Source organism: Clinocottus analis, unplaced genomic scaffold (assembly GCF_023055335.1).
Source record: "Clinocottus analis isolate CAN_PGR_092001 unplaced genomic scaffold, fCliAna1.0.p SCAF_7, whole genome shotgun sequence".
NCBI lineage: Eukaryota > Metazoa > Chordata > Actinopteri > Perciformes > Cottidae > Clinocottus > Clinocottus analis.
This window is the reverse complement of record NW_027176229.1, coordinates 22,519,927-22,531,608: the sequence shown is the minus strand read 5'-3', so window position 1 is coordinate 22,531,608 and position 11,682 is coordinate 22,519,927. Positions and strand designations below refer to the sequence as shown.

The window sequence follows — 11,682 nt, the reverse complement described above, 5'->3', positions numbered from 1 at the left end:
TCTTCTTCTTCCTCTTCCTCCTCCTTCTTCTTCTTCTCCTTCTCAGCATTCAAGCTCTGCGGCCAACATCTCATATGACACACACACACACACACACACACACACACACACACACACACACCGCTGTGACATCTGGAAGCAATCGGCTGCAACCTCTGCCATGAAATGTACCTCGTTCACCTCTACACACACACACACACACACACACACACACACACACACACACACACACACACACACACACACACACACACGGCATGGTGACTAATCTTTACATCCTCTTCATTACAGTCTAGACTACAGCTTCCTAAACGCTTTTGGCTATAAAAAAAAAAGGAGAAATTTGTTTTAAAGACTTCTCAATATTACAGGAATAACTTGATAAATTGGGGAAATATGTATTTTGGCATTCTCACCGAGGGTTAGATGAGAGGATTACATTTTTGAGATGTAAACAGTTCCAACAAAGAGATATTTCATCTCTAAACTTCCCCAAAATGGTTTAATGAAATATGATAGTTTGACCCTTTAGAAGTACAAGTTAAACATCATTAATAAAGTAAAATAAAGTCATAATATATCAGTCATGGGGCCATTTGTCTTTCACTTCTAAGTCTTTGAGTCCATGTTGCTGTCAACACTTGTGTACTTTGACTTAAGTATAAGATTTATTATCAAAATGAGTATTTTCCCATCACATCTTCAATGCAGTGAATTTTTAAAAAGCAACAGTCTAAGATGACGCTGAGCAGCCTTATCAGCACACACACACACACACACACACACACACACACACACACACACACACACACACACACAGTGTCTTGACATCTCTCTGCAGGCCTGTACTTGCAGCGTTTTGTGTCTTTACGTTGTTTTTCTTGTAGTTTCTGTCTCTGTCAAGTTCATGCAAGCTTGTTTTTTTTTTCTCTCATCCAAACTTTCCCCGTCTCTCTCTCTCTCTCTCTCTCTCTCTCTCTCTCTCTCTCTCTCTCTCTCTCTCTCTCTCTCTCTCTCTCTCTTCTCTCTCGTTTTATTCCTCCACTCCGGCGCTTGGTGGGGGGACGCGAGCCGAATGAATGAGTTTCTTTTAGCTTCATCCATCCCTCCCGTTTCCTCCCTCAAATTGCCACTTCTCTCTCTCCCTCTCTTCGTCTCCTTCTCTGCCTCTTTCTCTGTCTCTCTCTCTCTCTCTCTCTCTCTCTCTCTCTCTCTCTCTATCGCTCTCTCTCTCTCTCTCTCTCCCTCTGTGGGAATTCTTCCTTCTACCTGTCTGAACAAGGAGAGTCGGACCGCCGCGGGGGAAAGAGAGGAAAAGGGAGAAAAGAAAAGGGAAAGAAAAGGATCCAGGAGAAGGGAAAGAGAGGAGAGCGCAGGCAGGAAAGAGGTGCGCTGGAGAGGATTTGGGGAGGCTTCAAATTACCTTTTTTTCCTTCTTTTTCTCTCTCTTTCGCTCTCTCGCTCTTCCCCTCCCCGCTGGGCTGTTTTTCCATTTTTTTTCTCCCTGAGACCTCGTGGCTATTTTGGGTCCGTCAGCGCCGGAGCGGTTTGGGATGGATGCCATCATGCTGCAGGAGAAGCTGGTGGAGCGGCTGCTGTGCCCGCGAGTCAGAACCGCCCGGCAGAAGGTAAACGTGGGGGATCGCATCTCTAAGGGGTTTGAATAGATTGAAGAAAAACCAGGAACAACATGAGAGCAGTTTGAGGACGAGCAGCACAGCCGAGGACCCAGTGACAGCATCTTTTGACATCTGCTGCTTCTGCAGATGATTGGTCTTTTCTGCACAGGTTGCACCGCCTGTGTGCGTCTGTGCGTGTGTGTGTGTGTCTGTGTTTTATGAATGCAATCCTCACCCGAGGGGCGCTGCTGGAATTGCCCGTGACAAGTTATGACAGCTCGTGTGAAGACTCTGACTGTTCTGTTTGTGCGTGTTTTTGTTTTACGGAGTGACAGAAAAGAGCTTTTTTTCAGGTCTTCTGAATGCAGCTTCTGTCTCTTGTTTGTGTGTGTGTGTGTGTGTGTGTGTGTGTGTGTGTGTGTGTGTGCGTGTGTGTGCTGTCGGGGGAAGATGACGTTGTGCCAGAGACGCGGCGGCGCAGGAGCGCGATGGCGTCCCGTGGCTCTCTTTGTGCGTTTGAGTGGAAAGTCTGAGGCTTTGGTTTATTCTCAGCTCAACAGCAGGAATGCTGCACGGCTCTGTTTTCCACGCAGTTGTAGACTTTCTTTCAGTTGTGGTCGTTTTTGTGTGTGTTTTTTTAAATGCCAGTGCATCAGATGCTGCCAGAAACGTTTTGTTTTCACGTTGGAGCACTTTTACAGTTATTTATCTTCTGCTTTCATAGCTGTAACTTTGTGGATTATCGGTTAATCGCTTCTAATTTTTTTAAGCAAAACAAAAATGAGAAATAATCTCCGGTTCAGGTTTTCTCAAATGTGGATTCTTTTGTTTGTCTCTTGCAATGGTGGAAGAAGTACTCAGTGTTTTATTAAATAACAAAGATAAGAACACATGTGGAGATACTCGTGAGCAGTTTTTACTTCTGGAGGAGTAACAGCTGCAAAACATCAGGTACCAAAAGTAAAAGTTCTCATTTTGCAGAATGGCCCATTTCACATTATTTCACATTAAATTAACACATTACAAAGTTTAGGGATATAAAGTATAATCATATCTTCTCCTACACTAAACAAAACCACGACATGAATCATAACTTGCCTCTGAATTTGAAGTATAAAGTAAAATGACTTGAACACAATCTTCTTCTTCTTCTTCTTCTTCTTCTTCTTCTTCTTCTTCTTCTTCTTCTTCTTCTTCTTCCCAGGAGAAGCAGTATGTGGGATTCGCAACTCTTCCCAACCAGGTCCACAGGAAGTCCGTGAAGAAAGGCTTCGACTTCACGCTGATGGTGGCAGGTAAAGACAGCGACTCGCACCCGATCATAACGCACCTGATGAAGCTCATGAGCCTCGTAGTTCACACAAGATGTCTGACGTCTCTGTGCAGGAGAGTCTGGGATGGGCAAGTCCACTCTGGTCAACAGCCTCTTCCTAACAGACCTGTACAAAGACAGGAAGTTACTGAACGCTGAAGGTGAGTCTCTCCTCGGTGTGCATTCATAATCAATAATAATGCCCGTCAATCACTCAGAGAGACGGTCAAAGCTCTGAATGACTCCACCGGGGCTCATGCTGCTCTTTCATCCGCTTCGCCTCGTCCTCCCTCTCTGCGTCGATGCTTTGCAGAGCGCATCAACCAGACCGTGGAGATCATCAAACACACCGTGGACATCGAGGAGAAAGGGGTGAAGCTGAAGCTGACCATCGTCGACACGCCCGGGTTCGGAGACGCCGTCAACAACAACGAGTGGTGAGCTGGAAGAACGAGTCAAAGCCCACTCGCCTGAGTTCACAGCGCCGGGAGGAGCTGCTGATGTAGTCTCTGGTGTGTGTGTGTGTGTGTGTGTGTGTGTGTCCTCCAGCTGGAAGCCGATCACAGACTACATAGATCAGCAGTTTGAGCAGTATTTCAGGGACGAGAGCGGGCTGAACAGAAAGAACATCCAGGACAACCGAGTCCACTGCTGCCTCTACTTCATCCCTCCATTTGGGCACGGGTAATTACACACACACACACACACACACACACACACACACACACAGCTGTCACGTCACATCTGGAAGCAATTGGCTGCAACCTCTGCCATTAAATGTACCTCGTTCATCTCTATACACACTTGTACACCCTCTTTACATCCTTCTCATTACAGTCTAGACCAGAGCTTCCTGAACGTTTTTAGCTATAAACTTTAAAAAAAAAAAAAAAAAAAAAAGGTCTGATGGAGTGTTTCCTCGTCTGTGTTGGACTCTCGTCATTGTGTGTGACGGCTTATTTTATGGAATGGAGTATGAGGTTGAAGGAGATCACACATGTATGAGGGGATGTTCCTGATTGACAGTGTGGCCTCATGTCAGTGTCATGGCCACCGTGACGTCACAGCGGGTGTCCCTCAATGTGTGTTCATCTTGAATGCAGAGCTGCAGCTCAGCAGCAGCATTCGTGTGTAATTCACGCTGTTTCATGCTGTGATCGGAGCAGGAAACACCTTTTTCTACCTCAGTGTTTGATGCCTGGAGTCGTACATTCAACCTGTTGTGTGTCTCATTTCCTCCTCCGCAGGCTGCGTCCGGTGGACGTGGAGTTCATGAAGGCTCTGCACGAAAAGGTGAACATAATCCCGCTCATCGCGAAAGCCGACTGCCTCACGCCCAACGAGATCAAGAAGCTCAAAGACAGAGTGAGTCCCAGGAAGACAGTGCAGCTCCACAGTGACTACAGGGTGACGTTGAGCTGTTCATCTGATTCCTCTTCAGATACGAGAGGAAATAGACAAGTTCGGGATCAAAGTGTACCAGTTCCCCGAATGTGACTCTGACGAGGACGAAGAGTTCAAACAGCTCGACAAAGAGCTGAAGGTGAGTCTGGATACCTGCGACCCGTAAAGCCACTATGACCCTCGGTGGGTGTCCCCGCTGTAGCAAGCTAGCGCTAAAGCTAGCGCTAAAGCTAGCGCTAAAGCTAGCGCTAAAGCTAGCGCTAAAGCTAGCGCTAAAGCTAGCGCTAAAGCTAGCGCTAAAGCTAGCGCTAAAGCTAGCGCTAAAGCTAGCTCCTTGCTGTTGCTGCTACTGCAGCTAGCGGGGACGCCCACCGAAGGCAGTAGCTGCTTGTAACCCGACTTTCACGGTATTAAATATGTTTTCTTGACAGTTTATTCACATGAAAATATAAAATTGTTGGCTCGTCTTCACGGAGCATGGCGGCCATGTTTCTACAGCGGCCCAGAGCGGACAAACCAAACCCAGACAGCGTTTTTTTTATATGTCGGCCTCCTCTACGAGCTTTAGTTGGGTGCAATCTGCAAGCTCGCCGCTAGGAGGCGCCAACAATCTGCACTTTGTCCCTTTTTTAAGAGTCAAATATAAACATATGCAGTAAAATAAATACTGGAAACAACTAATCAGACACTTCTGGTGATGACTAGAACGACGTTTCCTGCTCGCCGGACGTCAAGACATCCGGATAATAATTATTAATATTTTTAGATATCTGAATCTTCATCCACAAAGTGACTTGTACTGCCTGTGTGAAGCCGCTCAGTGGGCTTTTGTGAATGTGTCTAACTGTGTGCACCAAAAGTCAGCTTTCTCTGGGTCCTCAGGGTTAAAGAAAGAAGCTAAAAACAAGCTAACCTCGTGTCTCCTGTGTGCAGGAGTGCACCCCGTTCGCCGTGATCGGCAGCAACACCGTGGTGGAGGCTCGAGGGCAGCGAGTGCAAGGGAGGCTGTACCCCTGGGGAATCGTTGAAGGTATATACGTCTGGATGCTGGCTGCTAGCCGCTAGCCGCCTCTTGTCAGGAAACAGCCTGAGTGTTCATTCACTTCTACGTGTCTTTCCTCAGTGGAGAACCAGACGCACTGTGACTTTGTGAAGTTGAGGAACATGCTGATCCGTTCACACATGCACGACCTGAAAGACGTGACCTGCGACGTCCACTACGAGAACTACAGAGCGCAGTGCATCCAGGAGATGACCAGGTATATATATATGAGAGAGAGAGAGAGAGAGAGAGAGAGAGAGAGAGAGAGAGATTTCAGAACAGATATGTCTGCTTCACCTCGTTTTCTTCTGCTTCCTCGTCTTCTTCTGCTCCTTCTTCCTTCTTCTTCTTCTCGCCTTTCTTCTTCTTCTCCTCTTCCTTCTTCTTCTGCTTCTTCTTCTTCTGCTCCTTCTCCTCCTCCTCCTCGTCCTTCTGCTCCTTCTTCTTCTTCTTCTTGTCCTTCTCCTCCTTCTTCTGCTCCTTCTTCTTCCTCCTCCTCCTTCTTCTCCTGCTCCTTCTTCTTCCTCCTCCTTCTTCTTCTTGTCCTTCTCCTCCTTCTGCTCCTTCTTCTTCCTCCTCCTTCTTCCTCCTGCTCCTCCTCCTTCTGCTCCTCCTTCATCTTCTTCGTCTTCTTCCTCCTCCTCCTCTTCCTCCTCTTCCTCAGTAAACTGGCTCAGGATAACCGTATGGAGAGTCCCATCCCCATCCTGCCGCTGTCCACTCCAGACGCGGAGACTGAGAAACTGATCAAGATGAAAGACGAGGAGGTAAAGCTGCTGCACGGGACGATCACACGGAAGATGTTTTATTCTGAAAGAAAGAAAGAAAAACACAAACTAATGCATATGTACACATGTTGTACAGTTCTTTTACACACGTCAAAGTTTTGCTCTGTTTATATCACATTATAAAATCTAACTTTTCGTCGTTAACATTCTGCATGAATTCATGAATTCAGAGCCATTAATTCAGAATAAAAGCTCAAAACTGCTGTATTTTTTATCATATAAATTATATGTTCAGCCTCTATATTAATTATGTCTTTCTTCCACATATTTAAATCCACAGCAGCGAAACATTCTTTCACCCTGAAGTCCGAGTCTTCATTCTCCTTCATGTATTTTAGGATCAAACACGAACATCAGATTCAGGATGTTTGTGTGTTTTGTTGTTGTGAGTTTGACCCGTCGTCCTCTTTGTCCGCAGCTGAAGAGGATGCAGGAGATGCTGAACAAGATGCAGCAGCAGATGCACGACAAAGAGCAGTGACCGGACCTCCTGGAGCAGAGCTGCTCTGCAGCGCCACCTGCTGGTTCCCCCCCGAGCGACAGGCCGCTGAGCGGCTCCTCCTCCGTTTGTCGGAGTCGTTTTTTCTTGTTCATTTTTTGGCCTCTGAAACTTTTGAAATCCAGTTTGCCCCCTTTGATTCTTAACATATATAATATAAATGCGTAATTTAAATTACTACTCAATGTATCTAATTTATAAATGCAACGCTAAACTCTTTTTTTGTGTGGATATTTTGTCAGGGTACGATGTGTTTTATCGGATGTTTTGTAAAGAGATTTAGGTTGTTGGTGACGTTAAGATTTAATGCATATTTTTTATGACGTGTTTGTGAGTGAATGTGTGTGTTTGTATCTCATGACATTTCCCCTCCAGGCATCCGTCCACAAATCCCTTTTCTTCACAGCGACTTTACTTTTTGTTGTTTTTGCTTTAAGAGGACTTTTTGCTCTCGTTAACTCGCTCTGTGATCCTCACAAACACGTTTGTGTGGCTTTATTCCCACGTATGTCAAGTCAAAAATAATCTCTCCTAGCTTTTTATAGATACATATGTGTGTGTGTATGGTGAAAATGCACTTCTTGCCAGTGGCTGAACTGTGAATGGGGAGCCTTTGCCATACGTACAGGGTCGCTGCAGTGCATGTGCGAGCACGCTGACGTCACTCAGACCCGCTGAAAGCTGCGGGGACATTTTAGTTTTGTTGTTTTACTGCGTTACATCGCGCTCCTGCGTTCCTGCGCCGATGCACCACGACCTCCAGCTCACTTTGTGACCACTGCGGCAAAAATATATCAACCATGAGGAGCGAATACCGTGTCCATGTTTTACATTCATTTTATTGAATGTGTGTGTGTGTGTGTGTGCGTGTGTGTGTGCTGCTGAGAATCAGTACATATTTTTCGCCTGAAGGCTGTGAGCTCAGCCCACGTTTATAAAAGTGTGAAATAAAACTTTTGTTTTCTCGTCAGCCTGCTCGGTTTCTCTGAGTGTTACGAGCTTCAAGGAGTAAAACCACCTGTCTTTAGACTCTTTCCTCTGAAATATCATCCCCAAACTAAAAAGAGTGCATCTCTGCAGCCACTCGGGCTGTTTAATGATGTTGTGTTATAATAAAAGGTAGTTCAGATGTGTAAATATCAGTCTACATGTTTCTGGTTTAGAGGAAATGAAGTCGACACAGAAAGAAATGAAAAGGTTTCAGGTCCAACTGTAAAAAAAAACAACACTTTCAGGATGATTATTAGTTTGAAATGATGCAGCTGTAAAGTCCAACTAACACACCATAACACACCATGTGAACTTTCTCTCTGCAGACTTTGATAAAGTGAAGCAGAACAAAGTGTCAGATGGTTTAATTTTCCAACGTACCAAACTATATATTTCACTTGTATGTTACTTATGGTGTTCAATGCATCCAGATGCATCAGTTTTGGGGCTTTTTTCTCTCTCAACAAGCTGTAATTGACACTTTTACACTTTGCCTCAGTCTTCTGGAAGGTTCAGGTCGGTGATCGTCTCAGTGACAGCAGCAGCGCTCAGAGCGTCTATCTGCTGCAGCCATTCTTCCTCTGCACGTCGCACGCAGCGCCTTCTCCCGTGTGTGTGTGTGTGTGTGTGTGTGTGTGTGTGTGTGTGTGTGTGTGTGTGTTCTGTGCCGGGACTTTGACTCACACATTTTGTGGTGGAAGGCGTCTATATTTAGATTGCTTTAGAAGGTCCTACTCTCAAAATTGTACTTGAAAATACGCGTATACCCAGCATGCACCATGGCCCTTTTCAGAATGATCTATATTAATTATTGACGCATTAAAGCTTAAAAATATAGCTTATTGTAGATACTGTACATACTGCTGGTTTCAATAAACATATCTGAACCTATAACAATACTTATTACAAATTTTATTTCGTTTTATTTTCAAAAATCTACAAAGTAATCAATAAATTAGGTTTTGAAACAAATGTAAGGGAGTAACAAGCACAATATTTACCTCTGAAATGTTGTGTGGTAGAAGTAGAAATGGAAATAAAGTCCTTTAAACTTGTACAATGCAGTAATAAGTAGCAGGTAATATGTCACCACTGGTAATAATGCACATTACACTTTATTAATATCTGACATGTCTCACTGTTCATTTCACAGCTCTGAAGTTCTCCCAATAATCCAAAAAATAACTTATTTAACGCTAATTGCACATAAAATGGACCAATGTCCTGCTCTCCTCTGACGCAAAGACTCTCCAGGTGACTAATGAATTATAGATCATAATAATAATAATAATAATAATAATAATGACTCAGTGACCACAACCTCTAAATTCGGTTCGTTCCAGAGAACTTCCTGCAGGAAGGACGAGTAAGATAAAGAGTTACGGAGAAACTTCTCGTGTGTGTGTGTGTGTGTGTTAGTCAGTGGTCTTTATCAGTGAGGGCCAGCTGGTGGTAACACACACACACACACACACACACACACACACACACAAACTGGTCCTCCGCGGCCTCAGAGACGCAGTTCCCTCCTGAAGACCGGCAGCGCTGAAGGTAAAGACTCTCCTCAGACCATGAAGACGTGTTTTATTTGTGTGTCTGTGGCTCATATTTATATTCAAACTTTCCTTCATTTATTGCTCTTTAAATATCACAGAAAGCTTTCGAGTCGGCGACGTTCAGTTTGCTAGTTTTTCTGTTTGCTGGAGCCGGAGAAGATCAATAAACATACATTCATGTTGAATGAGTTCAGAGTTAAACTGCAGACACACAGCGGGTTGAAACGGACCTGTTGTGTTGAGCTTTTGTCTTCTGACGCCTTAACGCGCAGACAGTTGTACATTTTAATAAAGTAAAGTAGTGACTGAGTAGTGGAAGAAGTGTTTGAGATGTAGTTCAGTAGAAGTAGTAATACTGCAGTGAACTCACACTTTGAAGTAGAAGTACTGCGTACAAAATGTTACTGAAGGAAAATGACTTTGTAGTTTTAATATGAGTTTGCAAAGTTACTAATAAATATATTGTAGTGAGAAGTTAAATGAGGAGATGAACAACTGACTCCTCATTTTCTCTCATTTCTTCTCCCCTCAACGCCTTCATCTTCCTCTCCTCTTCCCTCATCAACTCTTATTGTACCTCTTCTCCTCTCCTTTCCTTTCCTCTACTTTCCTTTTCTTTCCTTTCCTTTCCTCTCCTCTCCCCTGCCCTCCTCTCCTCTCTTCTCCTTTCCTCTCCTTTTCTTTTCTTTCATCTCATTTCCTCTCCTCTCCTTTCCCCTGCTCTCCCCTCAACTCTTATTATATCTATTCTGCTCTCCTCTCCTTTTCTTTCCTTTCCTTTCCTCTCCCCTCCCCTTCCTTCCTCTCCTCTCTTCTCCTTTCCTCTCCTTTTTTTCCTTCCTTTCCTTTCATCTCCTTTGCTCTCCTTTCCCCGACTCTCCTCTCCTCCTCTCCTCCTCCTCTCTCCTCCTCTCCCCTACTCTCCTCTCCTCTTCTCTCCTCTTCCTCTCTCCTCCTCTCCCCTCCTTCTCTCCTCCTCTGCTCCTCTCCTCTCCTCTCCTCCTCTCCCCTCCTCTCCTCCAGTGATTAGTAACCATGAAGGGGTTTCTGCTCCTGTGTCTGCTCCCCTTGCTCGGAGGTCAAAGGTCACCATCCTGCCCCCACCTTTGCTCCTGTCATGGCAGCGAGGTGGATTGCAGCAGCCGGTCTCTCTCCTCCTCCTCGCTGCCCTCCGGCTTCCCGGCCGGCACCACCTCCCTCCGCCTCCACGACAACCGGCTGACCGGCCTCCCCAACGGGCTGCTGGACGGTCTGACCTCCGTCTCCCTCCACGGGAACCCCTGGGCGTGCGACTGCGGCGTCCTCTACCTGCGGGCCTGGCTGCTGCGGCAGCCCCCGGCCCTCAAGACGCACCTGGGCGTCAACTGCAGCTCCCCTCCCGGCCTGCGGGGGCGAGTGGTGGCGTACCTGACGGAGGAGGAGGTGCTGGAGTCCTGCCACTACTGGTACTGCGACCTGGCTCTGGCCTCGCAGGTGTGCCTCGTGGTGTTCGTGATGCTGCAGGCGGCTCTCCTGGTGGCGCTCGTCGTGTTCCTGAGGAGGTTCGAGAGGCTCTCCAGGGAGGCGAGGAGGACCAGGGAGGAGAGCTACACAGCCGGGGAGAGTCAGAAGGAGAACGAGTACGCGCCTTGGACAGCAGCTAATGAGACGGAGCCGGGGGCGTGGGAATGATGCAGAAGTAGAAGAAGAAGAAGAAGAAGAAGAAGAAGAAGAAAAAGAAGAAGAAGAAGAAGAAGAAGAAGAAGAAGAAGAAGCTGTTTGTCTTTACACACTGGATAGAAAACGTCTCTCACGTGCTTCACACCATAATATTAAAGTTAAGTTTGCACAATTAAAGAAAAACCCTAAATAAATGAGTAGCATCAATGCAGGAAACAAGTTGAATGGTTTACTTTAAAGTCAAAGTCAGCTTTAATGTCAAATCCTGTGTACAGACGTATAGAAGATTACAAAGTATGTTCCTCTCTTGTCCAACATGAAGTGAATTGTAATAATAAAGTGCAAAACAGCTAAAAAATATATCATTTAGACAACATATTAATGAAGAAACTATATGTAAAAACAACTGTATGAGTCTGTATAGTAGCAGCAGCCAGACATATAAGTCTGAAAGAGGACAAAGTGGGAGAGCGGGGAACTTGTACGTGTGTCTGTGACATCTGGCAAACATGTTTCTCATTGTATCATATTTGAAAGTCTATTTCACAAGGAGTAATTTGCCATTTTCTATTTTAGTTAAATGTATTAATAAGAAAACATGTCAGGATTTTAGTCCCAGAAGAAGTTTTTCTTAGATATTTTTGTGTAATTTTTGTGTTTCATGGCAATGTTTTGTATTTCTTTTTCTTTTTTTAAGTACAGTTTTCAAAATCTTCCATTACAAATAAAATTAAAGACTAAATTTAATAGAAAAATTCTACGCACTTTTTTCTCAAATGCATTTTTAAGTGCAGATAGGTTTAGACATTTGCT

General features: G+C 45.1%; 2 protein-coding genes across 5 annotated transcripts in view; both read left to right on the top strand.

Annotated features, from left to right (window-relative positions):
* The window catches only part of septin5a (septin 5a), a 14,655-nt gene extending 7,021 nt beyond the window's left edge, over positions 1–7,634 (top strand). For 2 of the 4 annotated variants that reach the window (XM_068604632.1, XM_068604634.1), the window contains 10 exons: positions 2,824–2,914; positions 3,006–3,092; positions 3,245–3,368; positions 3,481–3,615; positions 4,179–4,296; positions 4,373–4,474; positions 5,269–5,365; positions 5,459–5,594; positions 6,042–6,144; positions 6,584–7,634. In XM_068604632.1, coding sequence (XP_068460733.1) covers positions 2,824–2,914; positions 3,006–3,092; positions 3,245–3,368; positions 3,481–3,615; positions 4,179–4,296; positions 4,373–4,474; positions 5,269–5,365; positions 5,459–5,594; positions 6,042–6,144; positions 6,584–6,646 — 1,056 coding nt within the window. In that variant the 3' untranslated portion in view covers positions 6,647–7,634. Of the gene's footprint in view, positions 1–1,260; positions 1,629–2,067; positions 2,571–2,823; positions 2,915–3,005; positions 3,093–3,244; positions 3,369–3,480; positions 3,616–4,178; positions 4,297–4,372; positions 4,475–5,268; positions 5,366–5,458; positions 5,595–6,041; positions 6,145–6,583 lie in introns of those variants that run through there. The other 2 variants (XM_068604631.1, XM_068604635.1) reach the window with 2 other exon arrangements.
* A 1,489-nt stretch (positions 7,635–9,123) lies between these two features.
* On the top strand, positions 9,124–11,622 carry gp1bb (glycoprotein Ib platelet subunit beta). The gene is made up of 2 exons (XM_068566572.1): positions 9,124–9,205; positions 10,234–11,622. The coding sequence occupies exon 2, from the start codon at positions 10,246–10,248 to the stop codon at positions 10,879–10,881; it is 636 nt and encodes a 211-aa protein (XP_068422673.1). The 5' UTR covers positions 9,124–9,205; positions 10,234–10,245; the 3' UTR covers positions 10,882–11,622.
* The last annotated feature ends 60 nt before the right edge of the window (positions 11,623–11,682 follow it).

Coding starts and splice junctions, on each gene's coding strand:
- gp1bb (XM_068566572.1), top strand. CDS start 10,246: ATGAAGGGGTTTCTGCTCCTGTGTCTGCTCCCCTTGCTCGGAGGTCAA.